This window comes from Lagenorhynchus albirostris, chromosome 3 (genome assembly GCF_949774975.1).
Source record: "Lagenorhynchus albirostris chromosome 3, mLagAlb1.1, whole genome shotgun sequence".
Classification (NCBI taxonomy): domain Eukaryota; kingdom Metazoa; phylum Chordata; class Mammalia; order Artiodactyla; family Delphinidae; genus Lagenorhynchus; species Lagenorhynchus albirostris.
The window spans coordinates 100,443,634-100,469,847 of NC_083097.1; the positions used below are offsets into that span (position 1 = coordinate 100,443,634).

General features: G+C 36.8%; 1 protein-coding gene across 1 annotated transcript in view; it reads left to right on the forward strand.

Moving 5' to 3' along the window:
• The window catches only part of LOC132518203 (zinc finger protein 474-like), a 163,574-nt gene extending 138,458 nt beyond the window's left edge, over positions 1–25,116 (forward strand). Inside the window, exon 9 of the mRNA XM_060146211.1 lies at positions 24,629–25,116. Within this exon, the coding sequence (XP_060002194.1) occupies positions 24,629–24,682 (54 nt within the window). The 3' untranslated portion in view covers positions 24,683–25,116. The remainder of the gene's footprint in view (positions 1–24,628) is intronic.
• The last annotated feature ends 1,098 nt before the right edge of the window (positions 25,117–26,214 follow it).

Below are 26,214 nucleotides of genomic sequence, written 5' to 3' on the forward strand. Positions count from 1 at the left end.
AATTACCTAGTCTATCTTGTTTCTGTTAGCACTTTCAAAGTTCTTTTGTTTGTTCATTTGTTTCGTTTTAAGCTTACTTATTAAGCCAACTAAAATTCCTTTTTTAACGTTTTAGCATGGGATGAAACAGATCTAAATTTAATTTTTTTCACTTTGAATAGATGATCAATTGTTCAAGCACCATTTATTGTATAGTACATCATTTTCACACAAGAATTTGTTTCTGGATTGTCCATTCTATTCTGTTGATCACTTTGATTATTAATTTTCCAATATCTAGCATTATTATCTAGCATTATTACTTTAATCCTTTTTTGGTCATAATGTATATTATTCTTGTTTTATACTTAACTTGTTATTCAAGTTGAATTTTCAAAAATTGTCCGAAGTAGGAATCTAATCCTTTTTTAAAGGACAATCCAATTTTAAAAGACAGCCAACACCACTTTTTGCATACTCCATCATATACACACACAAATAAATGAATTTCTGAATTCTAGATTCCCTATACTCTTCCATTGACCTATTTATCTATCACTTTTCCAATATTTAGCAATACTGTGTTAAACCCTTTTTGATCATGATGTATATTATTGTTTTAATGAAATTCTTCACTAAAAGTGCTAATATCTCCTACAACTGTGTATGGTGACAGATGTTAACTAACCTTACTGTGGTGATCATTTTGCAATATATACAAATATTGAATCATTATATTGTATATCTGAAACTAAATAATGTTGTATGTGAATTATACCTCAATAAAAAATGCTAATATTAAATTTAGGGGTTTTGCATCTAACTTTATAAGAGAAGATCTATTGCATTCTCTTCTTTCAGTATTCTGGTTCTGATTTTGTAGAATCCACCCATAAAATGTTCTGATCCTGGCTTTTGTCTATATTTTAGATTTTGTCTATGCTGCTGGTCTATTCTGTTTTTAACTTCTTTAAGAAATCTTATTAATGTATATTTTTTCTGGAAGAGCCAATCATTCCAATTTAAAAAATTACTTTGTATAAAAATGTTCTCTTATGTTTTAAAAAATTCTGGAATTTATACTTTTGATCTCTTTATCATTCTAATGTTTTTTTTATTCTTGATCAGGTTACAAAAGGGCTGTTTATTGGTATTTTCAAAGAGGCAACTTTTGACCTTAAATATATGTTCTATTGTGCTTTTTTTTTTTTTTTTTTTTTTTGCGGTACACGGGCCTCTCACTGTTGTGGCCTCTCCCATTGCGGAGCACAGGCTCTGGACGCGCAGGCTCAGCGGCCATGGCTCACGGGCCCAGCCACTCCGTGGCGTGTGAGATCTTCCCGGACCGGGGCACGAACCCGTGTCCCTTGTGTCGGCAGGTGGACTCCCAACCACTGCGCCACCAGGGAAGCCCTATTGTGCTTTTAATTAATTAATTTCTATTTCTGTCTTTTGACTCCTCTTATAGTTTCTTTGGGTGTGTTTTTTCATTCTTTTTCTAGTTTATGTTGAATATATGGTTCATTTATATTTAATTTTTACTTTATTAAATACTTTTAAGCCTAGGTTTATTATTATTATTATCATTTTGTGTGTGTTTTTAAGTTTCAAAGTGGATAGATTTTCCTGTCTTGGCTTCTCTCCTTTTTCTATCCTTTAGGAGTTTCTTTTTTTTCTTTCTTTCTTTATTTTATTTTTGGCTGTGTTGGGTCTTCATTTCTGTGCGGGAGCTTTCTCTAGTTGTGGCAAGCAGGGGCCACTCTTCATCACGGTGCACGGGCCTCTCACTCTCACGGCCTCTATTGTTGCGGAGCACAGGCTCCAGACACGCAGGCTCAGTAGTTGTGGCTCACGGGCCTAGTTGCTCCATGGCATGTGGGACCTTCCCAGACCAGGGCTCGAACCCATGTCCCCTGCATTAGCAGGCAGATTCTCAACCACTGTGCCACCAGGGAAGCCCTAGGAGTTTCTTTTGTTTGTTTTGTTTTATTGCGTTTTTTTGTCTACTTTATACATATTTCTTGTCTACTTTTATTTCTGAAGTTTGTTAAAGTCTCCCAAATTAAGATACTCTTTTGTTGCTGAACTGGTCCCAGAGCATACATCCCAAAATACCTGTGGGTTGCACTTTCCATAGCTTCCCATAGCCTCTGAAACCAGCTCAGAGTTCCAGAGGGAGAGAGCTAGGAAGACAATACGCAAAGGTCCTTAATGCAATGCCTGTTGCATCAGCTCTTTGCTTTCCTAGTGAGAGCCAAATCAGCAGTATTCTTGGCAAGGCAGACCCTCTCTCTGGAGGTAACTGTATGTAATTGATGAGCAAAGCAGTCTCTCTGTGTATGACATTATTTATAAGATTTCCTTGATGTGATGAAGGAAATTGGGAATTCCCTGGGGAAAGTCAGTGTATACACTCTGAGCACTCATTCACTTCCATAAGATACAAATATCTGAACTGTTAAACAACCAACCAATTTTGGCAAGAGTACCTCCATTTCAGAGGAGGAAAGTCTGACTTGCAAAGAGACTGAAAATGTCATGGCTTCAGAGAAATATTTCCAAAGTAAATTAAAATTTATTATATTTCCGAGTATTCTCTTATATACTAGATAACTTTATACTAGCAATCATCCTTGACAAAAATAAAAAAAACATGACTGTCATCACCATACTGATAATACCATTGAATACAAAAGATCTGGAGTGACTCATCCAAAGTTATACAACTAGCACGTGGTAACATCAGTATTGGAATACACATCTTAGGACAACACATGTCTATTTACTTCCACTTTATCATAGCAATCTCCTACAACCTAAAGACTCAATTTCCATGGGAAAGTTCTCCTTGGATTCCAATTCACGTAGATGATGAAATTTGCGAAATGAGGAATTCCTGTAGTTGTTGAATAGATATCAGTTGATGTTAATAGAAATGTTCCAGATGTCTTCCAGTTTCCCTTCACCCTTTCTGCCACACTTTGCATACCAGGGGACTGACTTAAGCCTTAGCATCACGAGTTCACTTGCCCTCTGAGATCTGGTAGGGTTGACCAGTGGGAGAGCCAGCAGGAGACCTGAGGGAAGAGGAGAATAAGGTTTGGACATTTATATCCATTTTCTCCCTGCAGGTTGATTTGGGCTGGCCATGTAACTTAAGATCTCAGCTCTTGTGAAGGGTCTTCTTCACTCCCTTCTTTTCTCCCCTATTCCAGTAGCAATGTCCTCCCCTTGCCTTCTCAGGCCTAGAGTGAGAGTGGTTCCTTGGTGTTCCTTACCCCAAGTACCACACCATCCCTTCTGGTTTCTCTATACCCTGCTCACACCTTTGTAAAGGTGTCTTTTTAAAATGATCCACAAATTATCTGATTTGAATGTGCCAGGACCCTGACTGATATAGGAAACAAATTACTCTTAAAGTTTATAGTTTAAGTACAAAAAGATGGAGTAAAGAGATAAGTTTTCTAGCCAAGCCCAAAACTATTCATATACTAACATCTGATTACTACAGTTTTGGAAAGGAGTTGACTCTTTTAATACATGCTTCATTGGGGATTACACATTTTCTGGACCAAACTCATAATCAGATCCAAAGGATTTCTAATACTTTATATATAGTTAATTAAATTTAGCAGTGACAGGAAAAAAAAGATAAAAGGAAACAACCCTTTCAGTTTCCAAAGCAGAGAGAAAAAACAGGGCATTGCTCCTACATCTCTCTGTTGCCATGCAAACTTCTTAGCCATACCACACTAAGACATCTCTTAGAAGAGTTAGAGTCTCCTGATTCTGATTCTTTGGCTATTTAAAGCAGGCATGGGGCACTGCAAGGGCTCACTTTCCAAAATTCAATGTAAGAAGAGAGCGGGAATGTTGATTACATGTGAACAGAGGGATTGAAACAATTTCCAGCAGGCGTCTATGTACACATGAGGATTCATACACACACACACACACACACACACACACACACAAAGCCAGAAAGGCAAACCTGCAGAGAAAAAGGTATGATTGTCAGAATTCATTCTGGTGCTTGGGGACTAGATGGGACCAAAGGCTATTACTTTCCTTCTGAGCCAAAGCAGGGTGACATGCTGACATGTTCAGTAGTTTCTGCCAGTTGGCCACAATTTGGGTGGGTGGGAAAATATACTTCATTCCTATTCTCCTCCCTTATCCCCTGCCATGGGTTAATTTTTAATATAATGCCATAAGGAATATTATAATTCAAAAAATAAGAAAGGAATCCAGCTACATAGTTGCTTAATCAACATAGAATAGGTTTCCACTGTCAAAGTCGAGTGAAGAGTGGAGCGTTATCCTCCAGTGGATTTGTTTTTGTTGTTTGTACAAGAATAAGGCTGAATACATTTCCCTTTTTTGCATTTTAATGAGAAGGGGGACTGAAAACTAAAATATTTTGGCTGCAGCCACTGAGGGGTATGAGGTGGCACAAAATAATAGCGGGTTGTTCATACTAACAATTTTCAGTTTTGAAACAGTCCCTCTTGTCAGTCAAGGTAATGAGATAAAGTGGCCTACTAGAAATTTAAGTTATAAAATTTGTGTCCTTGAACAATTATTGCAGGTTTCTAGTCTCTTGTCTCTGTTTTTACCAGTGTAATAGATATTTCTTTGGACAACAACTTAGGGGTACAGTTATGGCACAAATTAATAATAAAACAATTTGTGCATTAGTCCTTCTAGGTTTGGAACAAGGGAGATGCGAGTAAGCACTTAGAAACGAAAATGATTGTCAAAATTAACTTTTGTTTCCTAATTTCTCAAAGTGAGGATAAATAACTATACTTGAAGTGAAAGTTGATATATTGAGAACTGTAGGATTAAGCGTATTATTTAAAGCTGTAACTGCAATTGCTTTTTGAATTCAAAATAGTCTATTTTTTTCAAACGTCAAAGAAGAAGATGGCAAAGGAAGAAGATGTAAGACATTAAAAGCAGAAAAGATCATTGGTATGACAAAAAAATCTAATATATTAGCCCCATGATAAAAATAAATGGCATAATGATCTACTAAATAAACAAAATGTTGGGAGAAAATGTTAACTATTATCAAGCAGAGGTGAATGCAAGCTGATGCAACCTACTTAATGATGTAGGTTAAAATTTACAGAGAAGTTATAATTATTCCTTATAAGTAAAAATATGAATAATATATAAAATTACTGAAGATAAATGATATATTTACAAAAACACAATAATAGTGAAAGGCAACGCATCGGTTTCTATACTTTATGGATAAAAAAGACAAAATTTAAATACAGAAGATTTGAATAGCAATATGTGTAACAGTATTTAATAGATATGTAGATGTCAAATATCAAACCCTAGAAACAAAGAAATGCATCATTTTTTCAAGGACCCATAGATATTCACAGATATTTATCATGCTGTTTGAAACAAAAAAATAAACCCCAAAGTAGAAATACTATAAGCAACATTCTGTGACAAAAAATGCATTCAGTGCTAGAAACAAATAGGAAAATCAGAAAAAAAACAAAATTTTTTTTTGTAAAATAGTTCTCAGGTTAAGTAAACAATAACATCACAGTTACAGAATATCTGAAAAATAACAGTGAGGGAAAAAATTTTAAACCATATACATTTATATTACTAAAAAAGAAAAAGAATGGAAATAAGTGAATAAGGTGCCAGTTTAGCTAGAAAAATGAATCTAAAATAAACTTTAGAAAAACATAAGGAAGAAATTTTTTTAAATGAGGAGCAAAATTCCATAATGAGAAAAGTGATAGAAATTATAAATTAATTCAAAACTTGGTTCTGGAGGGAGGGAGGATCAAATACAATTAAATAAATAAATAATCTACCAATACTAAGTATGAGTGAGAACAAAAGAGAGAGAAAAAACATGAATTCATAAAATACGCAATGAAAAGGAGAGATGACTACAGATAATGAGAAAATCATCGTAAGAAAATGTTTTGCACAATTTTATACTAATAACTTTTAAAACTTCAGTTTTTTCCTCAAGAAGAAATAGACTACAAATTGTGCAAGAAATTGTGAATGTTGTTAAAGTTTTCCAAAATGCTTCTGACACAGAAGGTATCTTTGGAAATTATTTTCATTCTTCCAAGAGCCAGATTACTCCAACATGACTTGAATTTGTTCCAGAGCAACACAAAATAAGGAATTCTCTTCATATTCTTTTATGACACTAGCATATGTGTGACAGTAACATTGAACAGATTCTCTTCTCTATCTCTCTCTCTTCCCTCTGTCTCTTCCCCTCTCTCTTTCCTCACAAAAGCTGTGAATGGTATATTAGCAGAGAGAATTTAGCAGTACATCAAAAGAGTAATACAATATAACTGAGTGAGATTAACTCCAAGAATGTATCCAATTCAGTACTGGCAAATGCATTGATTTCTTTCAATCAGTCAAATCACAATAGATGCTAAAAATATTTGATTAAATTCAGGACCTATTCCTGACTTTAAAATATTGTTTTAAGTCTCCCAAAAACTATAAATAAGAAGATATTCTTTACATAATAATAATAATCAAATTTGGCAAAAAAGATAAGTAGAGTATTGAAAATAGTAATAAAAACATAAAATAAAAAATATATTTGAATAAACTGATCAAGAAATATTTTGCAGGTATATAAAAGAAAAATAAAATATTCTAAAGGACACTAAATTATAATTTAATAAATGAAAATAGGTGCCATGTTTTTGGTTACCAATACTTAATATTTTACTATTATTTTATTCACTTTCCTCAAAATAATAATATTCATGTATTTTTATTCAATATTGAAATACTATTTTTCTTTTTTTTTAATATCTTTATCGTGTTAGCTTCTGCTGTACAACAAAGGGAATCAGCTATATGTATACATATATCCCCATATCCCCTTCCTCTTGTGTCTCCCTCCCACCCTCCCTATTCCACCCATCTAGGCAGTCACAAAGCACCGAACTGATCTCCCTATGCTATGTGGCTGCTTCCCACTAGCTATCTATTTTACATTTGGTAGTGTATACATGTCCATGCCACTCTCTCACTTCGTCCCTGCTTACCCTTCCCCCTCCCCGTGTCCTCAAGTCCATTATCTATGTCTGCATCTTTTTTTATTGGGGGGGTACTTGGGCCTCTCACTGCTGTGGCCTCTCCCGTTGCGGAGCACAGGCTCTGGACGCACAGGCTCAGGGGCCATGGCTCATGAGCCTAGCCACTCCACGGCATGTGAGATCTTCCCGGACTGGGGCACGAACCCGTGTCCCCTGCATCGGCAGGAGGACTCTCAACCGCTGCACCACCAGGGAAGCCCTATGTCTGCATCTTTATTCCTGTCCTGACCCTAGGTTCTTCAGAACCTTTTTTTTTTTTTTTTTTAGATTCCATATATATGTGTTAGCATACGGTTTTTGTTTTTCTCTTTCTGAGTTGTGAAGTACTATTTCTTCAGAAGCTTTTGAACTATTCTAAAATTAATTTAAAAAATAGATAAATAAAAAGCTAAGACAATTTGGAAGGATCAAAAAAAGAATTGTAAGAATACTTATCCTACTAGATATTAAAATTTATGAATTACAATATCTAACACAAAACTGCTACAGGAGGCAGAAACAGTCTGAAATGAAACATAATAAAGCAGCCAGAAATAGACCCAAGGATATGTGGTAATTAAATATATGATAAAGATGGCATTTCATATTGGTGAGATGATGAATAGAATTTCTGGTATATAACATTGGGATTACTGGCTAGACATTTGGGGAAAAGAAAGCTGAATCCCTTATGGTAAAATAACTTCTAGGTGGATCAAAGATTTAAATGTATATTAAAAAAGGTAAAGAATGGAAAGAAACCAGAAACTACTAGAAGAAAATATGGGTGAGTAATTTTATAGTCTTAGAATGCCACAATCTTTCTAAGCAATATAAGTAATAAAAGATCCACAATTAAATTTTGATAAATTTGGTTACATAATAATGTAAAATTTCTCCACCATGAAAAGTCTTTAAGTTAAATCAAAAACAAAATACAACCTGGGAAATATATGAGAAAGAGTTAATACACTTAATATATAAAGAGCTCTAGCATATCAATGAGGCAGTCAAACACTGTAACAGAAATATGGGTAAAAATGTAATAGGTGGTTCACAAAAGGAGAAATGCAAGGGCTGACAAATGTGTGGAAAATAGTCACTCTCACTAGTAGAGAAATGGAAAAGAAATTACATATATTATTTTTTGCTCATGAAATTAGCAGATGTTTATGTGACTGTAGGGAACACTGAATTGTCCAGGTCTTATTGGTATAAATGTAATTCTACAGATTTCTCTAAAGCAGTGTAGGAGTGTGTATAATATCCTAAATTAGGTACCTTTGGCCTAACAACTCTACTTCTAGAAATTTATCCCAAGGAGATCATTGTGTAGGTTAAATTAGTATATATGAGGTTTTTCTTTAATGTGTATAAACAATCTGTAAATGTCTCTCAGTATGACACTGATTCAATAAATTATAGTACAAATTATATAACATCATATATCCAATAAAATAACAATATAGATCTGAATTTAATTATTCAGAAAGATGTTAATGACATTTTTTTGGGTTGAGAATAGCAGGTTAAAAATAATAGGTAAAGAATAAACTGAAAATGAAATTATAAATAATAAGATCCATCTATGCAGATGTATGCATAGAAGTATACAAACATGTATTAGTTATATTTCCCTTGAATACAAGTGACAGAATCTCAGTCAAATCTAATTTAAGCAATCCAATCTATTTTTGGCTCAGATAGCTGAAAAGTATAGAGTCCTGGTTTGCTTCTAGGCACATCTTTTTCAGGGCTTCAGACAGGGTCATCAGGAAGAGCCGGTTTTTCCCTCTGTTTCCACGTTTCTGCCCTTCCTCCTCTGTGGTGGTTTTATCTTCAGAACAATATCTCCCCTCATGGTGACAAGGAGGCTGCCACAGTTTTTGCCTCTCCTCCTCTCCATATCAGCACTGGCATGAAAGAAAGTCTTCTAATTACTCAGTTGAAAGCTCTAGGTTCATTGGGCCTGGCTGGTTAACTTAGGATGCATGCTTATACCCAAACCAACACTGTGATCTAGAGAACGTGAGGTTCTAATTGGCTTAGGCCTGTGTGCTCTGTCACACGTTCCATCATATCTCCACCATATCCATAGGTGATATAGGATAATACTTATAGCATGGGGCCTAAGAGTCAGATGGGTCAGGAGGAGAGAGGAGGAATCGCAGTTAAAGAAAACTGGTGGGATAATTATCTGGAGATGGGTAAGTGGATGCTGGGCCACTGAAAGAACAAAAGAAGTTTCTCCCTTCATGATGATGTTTCTGAACACTACTACTTTTTTGTATTATTTGAGAATTTACAATTTTTAGTTAGCAAAACTATGAGAGACTATTAGCATGCGTTCTTTTTATATTTAGATAAACAATAAATCTATTTTCAATATAAATAAAATACACAGATTTTTTTTATATTTAGATAAACAATAAATCTATTTTCAATATAAATAAAATACACAGATATTTGTTTTTCTTGTTCATGCTATTTTTGCTTTTTTGTATTTCTGCCTTGTCTTTCACTTATTTTTCTTTCCAATAAATCTATCAGTATTACTCCTTTCTAGTATCTTTCATAGCTGTTATTCAGTCTTCCAAAGTCACAGGCAAAACAATCCATGCAAAAAGGGAAGGTATTTATCCTAGGAAGTATCTCAGAGAAAAAAATGGAAAAGTAAAGAAATAGGTGGTGGCTCCCGAATGTTTGAAGAAGGTATTAGGGACCTCATTTTGAAGTTGTATTTGCAGAGCAAACATGATTTTTACTTTGCTTGCAAGTTTATATGTGGTGCTGGAGGAAAGGAAGGCTTTCTATAAGCCTACTTGATAAGCCTTTGGTGAATGGTTAATTCAGATCAGTGCTTCAAAACCTTTGTGTACATGTGAGTCACCTAGGGATCCATTAAAATGGAGATTCCAATCCAGTATGACCATGCTGGGGCCCACAGTTCTTCATTTCTCACAAGCTCCCAGGTGATGTTAATGCTACAAGTCTATGCGCCATTCTTTGAAAAGGAAAGATTTGGATAATATTTTCTACCTATTAAGTAAAAACTTAAGCCAGCCATATTCTGCATGCTTTTCCTTAAGATTAGAAATATGTTAAAATATACTTTTATCTATTCCGGGTTTATTTGTACATGCTACATATTTCTATTTAAGGCTACATTTTAAAAAATCAACAGAATTTGATTTTACTGTTTTGGCCAAAAAGTTCGTTCGGGTTTTCCCAAAGGATTTTACAGAAAAACCCACACGAATTGTTGGACAACCCAATACGTTACCTCATGTTAAAAGAAGGTAAATACTTTCATTCTTGCTCCCACTTTCTAGTATAAAATCCCATATCTGTTTTTACATTAACTCCCTAAGAAAAAAATGTTTTCTTGCCATCTTAAATGCTATTTTTCTTGTTCTGAAACCAAAGATTACTCAATTCAACTTTGAATTACATTGTGATTATGGAAAATCCTTTACTGTTTGAGCATTCTACAATGTGCTCTGTCAAGGGCAAACTCAAGAGCTGTGGGTTTCTACTTCACTGCTGCCAACTAGCATGATTTGTAAGGCAGAAGGAGCAAGGTGCAAAGAACTTCTCCTGGAGAAAAATTGTCTTAAAGTTAGATTCCCGCTTGTGCAGAATGCTGGTTACTGCTCTTCACTGCGGGGTCCATGTGAACTTGGGCAGCAGACAGAGCCCAGCCCTAGTTTCAACACCAATAAGGACTGAAGGCCCAAGCGGTTTAACCTGTCAGAGGCCAAATTTTGTGGGTGTGTATGAATTCACTTTGGGTTACCAACATGTTTAATGATTTTTAACGATGTATATGTTTTTAAACTTCACATACCCTCTCCAACTCCAGGCCCTTTGCCAGTTCCTCTTGGCTCTGCTAAGATGCATGGAATCTGGGAATCAAGATCAAGGGAGGGAGTCTGCTTTACTCAAGAGGGATGTGTGTACGTGTAAAACAGAAACACCCCTCTCCATGTCTCCATTGGTTTGTGTGCCTTTCTTTAGCTTGCCCCAGGAGCCATACTTGCTTTGGGGACTCTAATAAGCAATTCCAAATGGTAACTCTGCTGTAATTTTCACTTCTGTGTAAGCATCTCACTTGTCTTTGAGTTCCTGGCCCTGTTTCTGAATATGGCTTCCATGATGGGTGAGCTATGATTCTATCTCCCTTAACCCCTTGTTGCTATCCTGACTGCAAACACAGGTTACCTTACCTTTTGGGAGTTTATTTGGACTTTCAGACTGTACTCAGGGCCTACAACTACCTATGATCTTCTCTGACTCCTACTGAGGCCCACTGGCTAGGAGTTTTTCTCATTCGTACTTCTCTGGCTATGATTTTGTGAAAGTTACCGGCACTTGTTAAGTAGAGTGGTAATAGTAACGGCATTTATAATAACAATAAAGCTTGTTGATGAATAAAAATATCACCACAACCTACATTTACTTTCTTCCAGAGACAGAGACCTTTAGTAACCAAAGATGTCTCCTTTTTCAAGGCATCTACATAGTAAACAACTTCTTTTTACTGTAAAATCATGACACTTGTTGGATAATGGATGTTGGGTTGACCATTGGTGCAAGTTTGCCCTTTAGCCTTGCCAGTCTGGTGGTAGGAACAGGGACCCCACGGTGCACTCCTGTGGCTTGGCCATTCCCCTCACAGTTGCTTCTCTGAGTCTCAGGGGACTTTACAAGAGATGTGGAGTTAATGCCTCTAGCACTGTATATAGAGAGAAAAAAAGTCTTACATATGCATGTGACTAGTTTTTAAATGTATAAGAAGAAAATGATGTTTTCAGTTTATTAGTCTTTGGGTACAAAACTTAAGCTATGAAAGAAAACAAAAAGGATTCAAATATGTTTTGAATAATCATTTATTCTAGAGCATCTGGCAAACATAAACTTGGAAATATGGAAGAACCTCCATGTTAATAATGGCCATTTTCCAAAGAACAATAAGGGACATATACTAGAAACAACAACAACAAAAAAGCCCAACCACAGTCATCTGCCACAGAAGTAATGATTGCAGGAATGGTAAAGGACGGTGATACTAAGCAGAAGGTTATGCCTTTAAGTCCTGCTAGTGAAATCCAATTTAATGAAATGAGGGTTTAATCATAAAAGCAAAGATGACTTTCACTTCTATTTTTAATTTTATGGATGAAAAGTAAGCCTCAGAAATATGAAAGAACCAAATAAAGGCCTCAAATAAGAATAACTTAAACTACTTTTGTGGGGATTGGGGAGTTTGAGAGCAGAGGATCACTTGGCAGGCAACAGATAAATACAAGCAAACTGAAAGTCCTTGACTTTGCCTTAAGTGGCAAAATGCATGATGAAGACAAGACCGAAAGAGTCTGAGTTGATAAACATGGAGACAATTATTATTCTTATTTATTGGCTTATAAAGCACATCTTGCTTAGTACAAGGTGCTGGGCTGGAAATCAGAAAGGCCGTTGAAACCCCAAAGTAGAGCCATTCTGAGAGTTGAAGTCCTGCAGAGAATATTTTTATTTACTTCAGAAGGTAAGATGTCCTATGTGGAACTATGTGTATGAAGGAGGTTCACTGAATAAGGATTATAATTGCAAAATGAATGCTGTACCATGTGCCAGGATGGCAATAGTATGTTGAACCTAAATAAAGAATGTGGGCTAAAGCATTAGAACAGATTAAGATATTTTAAATCAAATTTATTGTTATTATTATTTTATTTTAAAACTTTTTTCCTGAATGAGGGATGGTGGGAGTGAGGTGGTGAGGAGATGCACGAAAAGAGTTACAGAAAGAGAGGTGCCACAATGGCTAAGTAAAAATTAGTTAATTCAGAGCTACTCAGTGGGAGGTCTATATCATATTTTTTATATTTTGTAATAAACCCCAAATTGTATGGGTCTTTTTTCCTAAACTGGCAACTTTATGTGGCTATGTTCGTCTATACCCAGTCTGAGTGGGCATACACACAAGCCAAAAAGTTTAAAAAAATGTTGCCTGTCTCCAGGACGTTTTAAAACTAATTCATTTGACTTTACATCATTATTAAGGAAGATTATTTAAACAGAGACACAGTCTACTTTTTGAATATCCTACCCTGGGACTAAAATTAGCAACTAGACCTTGAATTTAAACCATTCCAAGTTGTGGAATGAATCACATTAACCTTTCTACCAGTTTTCCTGTTCAGTTTAATCTGATAGCCCCAAGAGATGGGTTCTGAAGGAGTGCCTGAGCTATTGGGGAAGGAAGTGGTTAAGAAGAAAGAAGTACATTTCTGGTCAGGGTGTCTGAGCATGCAGTGACATTTCTCAGGGCTGGACTAGATGGTGGCTAAATATCAAGTGTCATTTAGAGGTGTCAAAAGGTTTACCAGCTCCTGATGGTCCCACCATAAATTCACTCAACAAGGATACATTTGTTAATTAAACATTTTGGGGAGACAGGGCACCTATCCTGGGCAGAGTCTTGTGTTTGGCATTTATGTATGATTCAAGGGAGGAATAAGACATGTCTTTGATTTCAAGAAGAGACGCACTTCATATTACCCAGGCCCTGTCAAGAGTGCAAATGAAAGCCCACATACCATATGTCTAAATATTTTAAAGCCATAAATTAAAATGTTAAACAAGTTTATTGAGATACATATAAAAATCATGTATGTTTAAGGCTACAATGTGATGTTTTGATATATGTATACATTGTAAAAAGATCAGGATAATCAAGCTAAATAACATATCCTTCACTTTTACATAATTACCTGTGTGGGTTTGTGTGCGTGTTCCTGTGTTGAGAAGTTTTAAGATCCATCCTCTTAGCAAATTTCAGTAATACAATACAGTACTGTTAATTCTTGTTACCATACTCTATATTATAGCTCCAGCACCCATTCATCTTGCAAAACTGAAACTTTGTACCCTTGCCCAACATCTCCTCATTTTCCGCTCTCTATCCTAACCTTTGGCAACCACCATTCTACTCTCTGCTTCTATGAGTTTGACTAGTTTAGATTCCAAGTATGAGGGAGATATATAGGACTTGTCTTTCAGTGTGTGGTTTATTTCACTTAGCATAATGTTCTCCAGGTGTCTTCTTTTTTAAGATTGGATAATATTTCATGGGAGGGAGGGAGAGAGAGAGAGAGAGAGAGAGAGAGAGAGAGAGAGAGAGAGACCACATTTTCTTTATCCATTCATTCGTTGAAAGACATTTAGTTTGTTTCTATATCTTGGCTACTGTGAATAATGCTACAATAAATATGGGAGTGGAGATATTTCTTTAAGATCCAGATTTCAATTCCTTTGGCTAGATACCCAGAAATAAGCTTCCTGGATCATACGTTAGTTCTATTTTTAATTTATTGAGGAACTTCCATACTGTTTTCCATGATGTCTGCACCAGTTTACATTCCCACTTACTGTACAAGGATTCCTTTTCTCCATATCCCTGACAACACTTATCTTTTGTCTTCTTGATGACAGCCATTCTAACAGGTGTGAGGTGATATCTCATTGAGGTTTTGATTTGAATTTCCATGAGATTAGTGATGTTGAGAACTTTTTAAAATACGTATTGACCATTTGTATGTCTTCTTTTGAGAAATGTCTGTTCAGGTCCTTTGACCATTTTTAATTTTATTTATTTATTTATTTATTAACATCTTTATTGGAATGTAATTGCTTTACAATGGTGTGTTAGTTTCCGCTTTATAACAAAGTGAATCAGCTATACATATATCTCCATATCTCCTCCCTCTTGCGTCTCCCTCCCACCCTCCCTATCCCACCCATCTAGGTGGTCACAAAGTACCGCTTTGATCTCCCTGTGCTATGTGGCTGATTCCCACTAGCTCTCTATTTTACATTTGGTAGTGTATATATGTCAATGCCACTCTCTCATTTTGTCCCAGCTTACCCTTCCCCCTCCCTGTGTCCTCAAGTCCATTCTCTATGTCTGTGTCTTTATTCCTGTCCTGCACCTAGGTTCTTCAGAACAATTGTTTTTAGATTCCATATATATGTGTTAGCATACAGTATTTCATTTTCTCTTTCTGACTTACTTCACTCTGTATGACAGATTCTAGGTCCATCCACCTCACTACAAATAACTCAATTTTGTTTATTTTTATGGCTGAGTAATATTCCATTGTATATATGTGCCACATCTTCTTTATCCATTCAACTGTCAATGGACACTTAGGTTGCTTCCATATCCTGGCTATTGGAAATAGAGCTGCAATGAACATTGTGGTACATGACTCTTTTTGAATTATGGTTTTCTCAGTGTATATGCCCAGTAGTGGGATTGCTGGGTCATATGGTAGTTCTATTTGTAGTTTTTTTTTTTTTGCGGTACGCGGGCCTCTCACTATTGTGGCCTCTCCCGTTGCGGAGCACAGGCTCCGGACGCGCAGGCTCAGCGGCCATGGCTCACGGGCCCAGCCGCTCGGCGGCATGTGGGATCTTCCCGGACCGGGGCACGAACCCGTGTCCCCTGCATCGGCAGGCGGACTCTTAACCACTGCGCCACCAGGGAAGCCCTATTTGTAGTTTTTTAAGGAACCTCCATACTGTTCTCCACAGTGGCTGTATCAATTTACATTCCCACCAACAGTGCAAGATGGCTCCCTTTTCTCCACACCCTCTCCAGCATTTATTGTTTCTAGATTTTTTGATGATGGCCATTTTGACTGGTGTGAGGTGATACCTCATTGTAGTTTTGATTTGCATTTCTCTAACGATTAGTAATGTTGAGCATCCTGTCATGTGTTTTTTGGCAATTAGGCAATCTGTATATCTTCTTTGGAGAAATGTCTATTTAGGTCTTCTGCCCATTTCTGGATTACGTTGTTTGTTTTTTTGATATTAAGCTGCATGAGCTGCTTGTAAATTATGGAGATTAATCCTTTGTCAGTTGCTTCATTTGCAAATATTTTCTCCCATTCTGAGGGCTGTCTTTTGGTCTTGTTTATGGTTTCCCTTGCTGTGCAAAAGCTTTTAAGTTTCATTAGGTCCCATTTGGTTATTTTTGGTTTTATTTCCATTTCTCTAGAAGGTGGGTCAAAAAGGATCTTGCTGTGATTTATGTAATAGAGTGTTCTGCCTATGTTTACCTCTAAGAGTTTTATACTGTCTGGCCTTACATTTAGGTCTTTAATCCATTTTGAGTTTTTCTGTGTATGGTGTTAGGGAGTGTTCTAATTTCATTCTTTTAGATATAGCTGTCCAGTTTTCCCAGCACCACTTAAAAAGAGGCTGTCTTTCCTCTACTGTATATTCTTGCCTCCTTTATCAAAGATAAGGTGACCATATGTGCATGGGTTTATCTCTGGGCTTTCTATCCTGTTCCCGTTTTCCCGTTTTTGTTTTTGCGCCAGTATCAGACTGTCTTGATTACTGTAGCTTTGTAATATTGTCTGAAGTCTGGGAGCCTGATTACTCCAGCTCCATTTTTCTTTCTCAAGATCGCTTTGGCTAATCAGGGTCTTTTATGTTTCCATGCAAATTGTGAAATATCTTGTTCTCCTTCTGTGAAAAATGCCATTGGTTGTTTGATAGGGATTGCACTGAATCTGCAGATTGCTTTGGGTAGTATAATCATTTTCACAATGTTGAATCTTCTAATTCAAGAACATGGTATAATCTCTCCATCTGTTTGTATCATCTTTAATTCCTTTCATCAGTGTCTTATAGTTTTCTGCATACAGGTCTTTTGTCTGCTTAGGTAGGCTTATTCATAGGTGTTTTATTATTTTTTTGCAGTGGTAAATAGGAGTGTTTCCTTAATTTCTCTTTCAGATTTTTCATCATTACTGTTTAGGAATGCAAGAGATTTCTGTGCATTAATTTTGTATCCTGCTACTTTACCAAATTCATTGAGCACTAGCAGTTTTCTGGTAGCATCTGTAGGATTCTTTATGTATAATATCATGTCATCTGCAAACAGTGACAGTTTTATTTCTTCTTTTCTGATTTGAATTCCTTTCATTTCTTTTTCTTCTCTGATTGCTGTGGCTAAAACTTCTAAAACTATGTTGAATAATAGTGGTGAGAGTGGACATCCTTGTCTTGTTCCTGATCTTAGAGGAAATGGTTTCAGTTTTTCACCATTGAGAACCATGTTGACTGTGGGTTTGTCATCTATGGCCTTTATTATGTTGAGGTAAGTTCCCTCTATGCCTACTTTCTGGAGGATTTTTATCATAAATGGGTGTTGAATTTTGTCAAAAGCTTTTTCTGCATCTATTGAGATGATCATATGGTTTTTATCCTTCAATTTGTTAATATGGTGTATCACATTGATTGATTTGCATATATTGAAGAATCCTTGCATCCTGGGATAAACCCCATTTGATCATGGTGTATGATCCTTTTAATGTGTGGTTGGATTCTGTTTGCTAGTATTTTGTTAAGGATTTTTGCATCTATGTTCATCAGTGATATTGGCCTGTAGTTTTCTTTCCTTGTGACATCTTTGTGTGGTTTTGGTATCAGGGTGAATGTGGCCTTGTAGAATGAGTTTGGGAGTGTTCCACACTCTGCTATATTTTGGAAGAGTTTGAGAAGGATAGGTGTTAGCTCTTCTCTAAATGTTTGATAGAAGTTGCCTGTGAAGCTATCTGGTCCTGGCCTTTTGTTTGTTGGAAGATTTTTAATCACAGTTTCAATTTCTGTGCTTGTGATTGGTCTGTTTATATTTTCTATTTCTTCCTGGTTCAGTTTCAGAAGGTTTTGCTGTATTAAGAATTTGTCCATTTATTCCAGGTTGTCCATTTTATTGTCATACAGTTACTTGTAGTAATCTCTCTTGATCCTTTGTATTTCTACAGTGTCAGTTGTTACTTCTCTGTTTTCATTTCTAAATCTATTGATTTGATTCTTCTCCCTTTTTTTCCTGATGAGTCTGGCTAATGGTTTATCAATTTTTTTTTATCTTCTCAAAGAACCAGGTTTTAGTTTTATTCATCTTTGCTATCCTTTCCTTCATTTCTTTTTCATTTTTTTCCTTTTTTAAAAAATATCTTTATTGGAGTATAATTGCTTTACAATGGTGTGTTAATTTCTGCTTTATAACAAAGTGAATCAGCTATACATATTCATATATTCCCACATCTCCTCCCCCTTGCATCTCCCTCCCATCCTCCCTATCCCAGCCCTCTAGGTGGTCACAAAGCACTGAGCTGATCTCCCTGTGCGATGCAGCTGCTTCCCACTAGCTATCTATTTTACATTTGGTAGGGTACATATGTCCATGGACTCTGTCACTTCGTCCCAGCTTACACTTCCACCTCCCCATGTCCTCCAGTCCATTCTGTATGTCTGCATCTTTATTCCTGTCCTGCCCCTAGGTTCTTCAGAACCTTTTTTTTTTTTTTAGATTCCAAATATATGTGTTAGCATACAATACAGTATTTGTTTTTCTCTTTCTGACTTACTTCACTCTGTGTGACAGACTCTAGGTCCATCTACCTGATCTGATCTTTATGATTTCTTTCCTCATGCTGACTCTGGGTTTTTTGCTTTTCTTTCTCTAGTTGCTTTAGGTGTAAGGTTAGGTTGTTTATTTGAGATTGTTCTTGTTTCTTGAGGTAGGATTGTGTTGCCATAAATTTCCCTCTTAGAACTGCTTTTCCTGCATCCCATAGGTTTTAGGTCATTGTGTTTTTATGGTCATTTGTTTCTAGGTATTTTTAAATTTCCTCTTTGATTTCTTCAGTGATCTATTGGTTATTTAGTAGTGTATTGGTTAGCCTCCATGTGTTTGTAAATTTTACAGCTTTTTTCCTGTAATTGGTATCTAGTCTCATAATGTTGTGGTCGGAAAAGATACTTGATACTACTTCAGTTTTCTTAAATTTACCAAGGCTTGATTTGTGACCCAAGATATGATCTATCCTGGAGAACATTTCATGAGCACTTTAGAAGAAAGTGTATTCTGTTGTTTTTGGATAGAATGTCCTATAAATATCAATTAAGTCCATCTTGTTTAATGTGTCATTTAAAGCTTGTGTTTCCTTATTTATTTTCATTTTGGATGATCTGTCCATTGGTGAAAGTGGGGTGTTAAAGTCCCCTGCTATGATTGTGTTACTGTCGATTTCCCCTTTTATGGCTGTTAGCATTTGCCTTATGTATTGAAGTGCTGCTATATTGGGTGCATAAATATTTACAATTGTTATATCTTCTTTTTGGATTTATCCCTTGATGATTATGTAGTATCCTTCTTTGTCTCTTATAATAGTCATTATTTTAAAGTCTATTTTGTCTGATATGAGAATTGCTACTCCAGCTCTCTTTTGATTTCCATTTGCATGGAATATCTCTTTCCATCCCCTCACTTTCAGTCTGTATCTGTCCCTAGGTCTGAAGTGGGTCTCTTTAGACAGCATCTATACGGTCTTGTTTCTGTATCCATTCAGCCAGTCTATGTCTTTTGGCCGGAGCATTTAATCCATTTACATTTAAGGTAATTTTTGATATGTATGTTCCTATTACCATTTTCTTAATTGCTTTGGGTGTGTTTTTGTAGATCTTTTCTTTCTCTTGTGTTTCCTGCCTATAGAAGTTCCTTTAGCATTTGTTGTAAAGCTGGTTTGGTGGTGCTGAAGTCTCTTAGCTTTTGCTTGTCTGTAAAGGTTTTCATTTCTGTGTCGAATCTGAATGAGATCCTTGTTGGGTAGAGTAATCTTGGTTGTAGGTTTTTCCCTTTCATCACTTTAAATATGTCTGGCCACTCCCTTCTGGCTTGCAGAGTTTCTGTTGAAAGGTCAGCTGTTAACCTTATGGGGATTCTGTTTTATGTTATTTGTTGCTTTTCCCTTGCTGCTTTTAATTTTTTTTCTTTGTGTTTAATTTTTAATAGTTTGATTAATATGTGTCTTGGAGTGTTTCTCTTTGGATTTATGCTGTATGGTACTCTGCTTCCTGGACTTTCCCTTCCCATATTAGGGAAGTTTTCAACTGTAGTCTCTTTAATTATTTTCTCAGTCCTTTTCTTTTTGTCTTCTTCTTCTGGGACCCCTATAATTCGAATGTTGGTGTGTTTAATGTTGTCCCAGAGGTCTCTGAGACTGTCCTCAATTCTTTTCATTCTTTTCTCTTTCTTCTGCTCTGTGGTAGTTATTTCCACTATTTTATCTTCCAGGTCACTTATTCATTGTTCTACCTCATTTATTCTGCTATTGATTCCTTCTATAGAATTTTTAATTTCATTTATTGTGTTCATCATTGTTTGTTTGCTCTTTAGTTCTTCTAGTTCCTTGCTAAATGTTTCTTGTATTTTCTCCATTCTATTTCCAAGATCTTGGATCATCTTTACTATCATTACTTTGAATTCTTTTTCAGTTAGACTGCCTATTTCTTCTTAATTTTTTGGTCTGGTGGGTTTTTACTTTGCTCCTTCATCTGCTGAGTATTTCTCTGTCTTCTCAGTTTGCTTAACTTACTGTGTTTGGGTCTCCTTTTCGCAGTTTGAAGGTTCATAGTTCCCGTTGTTTCTGGTGTCTGCTCCCAGTGGATAATGTTTGTTCAGTGGGTTGTGTAGACTTCCTGGTGGAAGGAACTGGTGCCTGTGTTCTGGTTGATGAGGATGGAACTTGTCTTTCTGGTGGGCAGGACCACATCCAGTGGTGTGTTTTGGGCTATCTGTGAACTTATTATGATTTTAGGCAGCCTCTCTGCTAATGGTGGGGCTGTGTTCCTGTCTTCCTAGTTGTTTAGCATGGGGTGTCCAGCACTGGAGCTTGCTGGTTATTGCATGGAGCTGGGTCTTAGAGTTGAGATGGAGATCTCTGGGAGAGCTGTTACCAATTGATATTACATGGGGCTGGGAGGTCTCTGGTGGTCCAGTGTCCTGAAGCTGGCTCTCCCACCTCAGAGGCGCAGGCCTGATACCCGACCAGAGCACCAAGACCCTGTCAGCTATACATCTGAATAGAAAATGGAGGAAAAAAGAAACAAAGAAAAAATATATATTATAGAATAAAGTTATTAAAATAAAAAAAGTTATTAAAATAAAAGATTTTAAAGTAGTTTAAAAAAATAAGATGAGAACCACAAAACCAATAGAGAACTCCACCAATGATAACAAGCCCTACAAACTATACAAAGATAAACATAAAAATAAGAAACTAGTCAGTCACATACAGGAAACCCCAAGTCTACAGTTGCTCCCAAAGTCCACTGCATCAATTTTGGGATGATTCGTCATCTATTCAGGTATTCCACAGATGCAGGGTATAACAAGTTGATTGTGGAGATTTAATCTGCTGCTCCTGAGGCTGCTGGGAGAGATTTTCCTTTCTCTTCTTTGTTTGCACAGCTCTTGGGGTTCAGCTTTGGATTTGGCCCCACCTCTGCATGTAGGTCTCCCTCTGGCATCTGTTCTTCGCCCAGACTGGAGAGGGTTAAAGGAGTGGCTGGTTAGGGGGCTCTGGCTCACTCAGGCTGGGGGGAGGGAGGGGCAGAATGTGAAACAAGCCTGCGGCAGTAAAGGCCAGCGTGACATTGCAACAGCCTGAGGCGTTCCGTGTGTTCTCCTGGGGAAGTTGTCCCTGGGTTACGGCTCCCTGGCAGTGGCGGGCTGCACAGCCTCCCAGGAGGGGACGTGTGGATAGTGACCTGTGCTTGCACACAGGATTCTTGTTGGCTGCAGCAGCAGCCTTAGCGTTTCATGCCTGTCCCTGGGGTCCGCGCTGATAGCCGCGGCTCGTGCCTGTCTCTGAATCTCGTTTAGGCAGTGTTCTGAATCTCCTGTCCTCGTGCATCCTGAAACAATGGTCTCTTGCCTCTTAGGCGGGTCCAGAGTTTTCCCTGGACTCCCTCCCTGCTAGCTGTGGCGCACTTGCCCCCTTCAGGCTGTGTTCATGCAGCCAACTCCAGTCCTCTACCTGGGATCTGACCTCTGAAGCCTGAGCCTTAGCTCCCTGCTCCCACCCGCTCTGGCAGGTGAGCAGACAAGCCTCTCAGGCTGGTGAGTGCTGGTCGGCACTGACCCTCTGTGCAAGAATCTCTCTGCTTTGCCCTCTGCACCTCTGTTGCTGTGCTCTCCTCTGTAGTTCTGAAGCTTCCCCCCACCCACCCCCAGTTTCCACCAATGAAGGGGCTTCCTAGTGTGTGGAAACCTTTCCTCCTTCACAGCTCCCTCCCACTGGTGCAGGTCCCATCCCTATCCTTCTGTCTCTGTTTATTCTGTTTTCTTTTGCCCTGCCCAGGTACATGGGGAGTTTCTTGCCTTTTGGGAAGTGTGAGGTCTTCTGCCAGCATTCAGTAGGTGTTCTGTAGGAGTTGTTCCACATGTAGATGTATTTTTGATGTATTTGTGGGTCGGAAGGCGATCTCCACATCTTACTTCTCTGCCATCTTGAAGTGTCCTCTTTGCCTTTGCTTTTGATGTCATGAAAAAACAAAAAAAGTTATTCCCTTGACCAATGTCAGTAAGCTTTTTCTCTTTTTTCTGCCAGTAGTTTTACCATTTCAGGTCTCACATTTAAGTCTTTAATCTATCTTGGGTTGATTTTTGCATATGGTGAGATAAGGTTCCAATTTCATGTAGATAATGCAGTTTTCCCAAAACCACTTGTTGAAGAGCTTTCCCCATTCTGTGTTCTTAGCACCCTTTCAAATGTTAGTTGACTGTAAATGTGTGGATTTATTTCTGGGCCCTCTACTCTGTTTCATTGTTCTATATGACAGTTTTTATGCCAGTACCACACTGTTTCAAATACTGCAGCTTTGAATATATTTTGAAATTAGAGAATATGAAGCTTCCATCTTTGTTCTTCTTGCACAAAATTGCTTTGGCTATTCAAGTTCTTTTGTAGTTCCATATGAATTTTAGGATTTTTTTTTCTATTTCTGAAAGAATGCCATTAAAGTGCCATTAGAGTTATGATAGGAATCACACTGAATCTTTTGACCGCTTTGGGTAGTTTTGACATTTTAACAATATAAAGTCTTCCAATTCATGAACATAGGATGTCTTTCCCTTTATATGCGTCTTCTTTAATCTCTTCATCAGTGTTTTAAGTTTTCAGTATACTAGTTTTTTACTTCTTTGGTTAAGTTTATTCCTAAGTGTTTTATTTATTCTTTTTGTTGCTATTGTAAATGGGATTGTTCTCTTAATATCCTTTTTAGATAGCTCATTGTTACTGTGTAGAAATGCCGTCAACTTTTGTATGTTAATTTTGTATCCTGCAACTTCACTGATGTTGTTATTAGTTCAGACAGTCTTTTTGTTGAGTCTTTATGGTTTTCTACATATGATCAAGCCATCTGCAAACAGAGATCATTTTACTTTTTACTTTCCAATGTGTATGCCTTTATTTCTTTTTATTGTTTAATTGCTCTGTCTGGGATTTCCAGTACTAGGTTGAATATAAGTGACAAAAAGGATGGTACAGAGCATCCTTGCCTGTACCAAATCTTAGTGGAAAAGCTTTTGGTTTTTCTCTATTGATTATCATTTTAGCTGTAGGCTTTTCATATATGGTCTTTATTTTACTGAGGTAAGTTTCTTCTATACCTATTTTGTTGAGACTCTTTATCATGAATGGACATTGAATTTTTGTCAAATGTTTTTTTCTGTATCTATTGAAAGATCATGTGGTTTCTATGTTTCATTCTGTTAATGTGGTATATCACACTGACTGATTTGTGTACATTGAACTGTCCTTGCATCTTAGAGATAAACCCCACTTGATTATGGTGTATAGTCCTTTTAATGTGCTGTTTAATTTAGTTTGCTAGTATTTTATTGAAGATTTTTACATCTAGGTTCATTAGGGATGTTGACCTGTAGTTTTCTTTTCTTGTGGTGTCTTGTCTGACCCTGGTATCAGGGTGATCAGCATCAAAAAAAAAAAAAAAATCAGTTTGGAAATGTTCCCTCTTCTATTTTTTTGGAAGAGCTTAACAGGGATTCATATAAATTAACTTTTAAAATCAAAATTAGTTAAGTAAAGCTGAAAATGTTTAAATTTTGAAAATAATGAAATATCACTCAATATTTTAATAAAAATATGGGCTTCCCTGATGGCACAGTGGTTGAGAGTCCGCCTGCCGATGCAGGGGACACGAGTTCGTGCCCCGGTCTGGGAAGATCCCACATGCTGCAGAGCGGCTGGGCCCGTGAGCCATGGCTGCTGGGCCTGCGCATCCGGAGCCTGTGGTCCACAATGGGAGAGGCCGCAACAGTGAGAAGCCCACGTACCGCAAAAAATATATATATATATATTTTAATAATAATAAAACTATTTGCATTTCTAGCATTAAGTATCTCTTTTGTTACCAAGGTAAAGAATTAGTAACATGCTCCATGAATGTTCTGTCTAGACCTACATGTATGAATTGTTAAGTATTTCAGCCACCATGGGCAACTCTTGTGAATATCATACCTCCAGAATCACAAACCAGAACACAAAGAAAATAGACTCTTGGCATTACAAAGAAATGATTGTTATGCAAAAGTAGATTGCATTCACACTATCTAAAAAGGGACAATTTGACAGTTAATAACTTTCTCTTATCTCTTTCCTAAGCTCACCAGTGCTCATCAAATCTTCCCCATACTTCAGAGAAACACTTGCTTCTGACATGAGCAGTGGAACAGCCAACTAACCTTCACAACATTCAAGTGCAATCATCTTTGTTTTGAGCACATAGGACAAGAAAGGTGGACAACGATATTCCCTGGATCTGAACAGTTTAGTCAGAAGAGCTGTTGTTTTAGAGTGACATATGCTACATTGTACCAGTCTTCAAGGTTGAATCTCAAGTGACTAAGACCCATGTGTCCTTTAATAAATTTAGCATTGTGGTGTTTGTGATATACAAAGCTTACTAAAGCATAGCTGCTGGGTCACAGGCTCTTGCCTGGGCCAAGGATGGTTCCACCATAGAGTCTATAATTTAACAAGAGAAAGAGACATATAAATCGTGAATTATAGCAGAGACTAAATGAAGGAGTGTTGTGGTAGAAGAATAACAATACTCAAATTTTATTGGCTCCCTATGTCCCACTCTTACAAGTGCTTTATGTATGTTATTTCATTTGAACCTCACAGAATAATAAGTGAAGATTGCAAAATACAGAACTGAGGCACAGAAACATTAGGTAGCTTGCCCTCTTATGTGAATGCCAGTCAGAGGTCATGTTTTTAAGTAGACATTTGCTGGATATAGTAGTTTGCCAAATTTTATTTTAAACTTTTAAATAGATGTTAACTGAAAGACATATTTTTTCTTTATCATTGTGCTCTTGTCAGGTTTTGCATTTTCAAGGAAAAAATTCAGCTCTGCGTGTGCGTGTGTACTTGTGTGTGTTTTCCTAGAAATAGGGTCTTTGGTTTTTATCAGCGAAGTCTAAAATGTATATGGAAATGGCAAAGGCCAAAAATAGTCATGAAAATCTTATAGAAGAGCAAAGTTGGAAGATTTACACTATTGGATATCAAGATGTATCATAAATCAACAGTTATTAAAACAATATGGTATTCAGAAAAGGAGAAACAAATCAAGGGAATGTTGCAGAGAATTCAGAAACAGGCCTATACCCAAAAGGAATTTTGATTTATGATAAAAATGAACCTGCTTAGGGTAGAGGAAGGGCAGCCATTTCAATAATGATGATGGGTCATTGGATATCTGTATACGAAAATAAATGAAATTTGATTCTCATCTCATATCATATCCAAACATCAATTCCAGGTGGACTGTAGTTCTAAATGTGAAAGTGCTTCTAGAAGATAGCATGGGAACATATCTTTCTGACCTCGAGGGATGAAAAGATATTTTTAAAACAGAACATCAAAGCACTAATCATAAAGAAAAAGACTTACAAATTAGACTACGTCAAAATTAAGTTCTGTTTATCAAAAGACATCATTAACAGAGAGAAAAGTTAAGCCAGAATGTGGCAGAAGACATTTTCAATAAATATATCTTGCAAGGTTGCATATCCAGAATATATAAAGAACTCTTACAAATCAGTAAGAAAACAACAGATGACACAATAGAAAAATGGGCAAGAAATTTGAGCAGACATTTCAGAAGAGAGATTACCCAAATGGCCAGCAGACATGTCCTAAACCTTATTAGTCATGAGGGAAATGCAAGTCAAAACCTT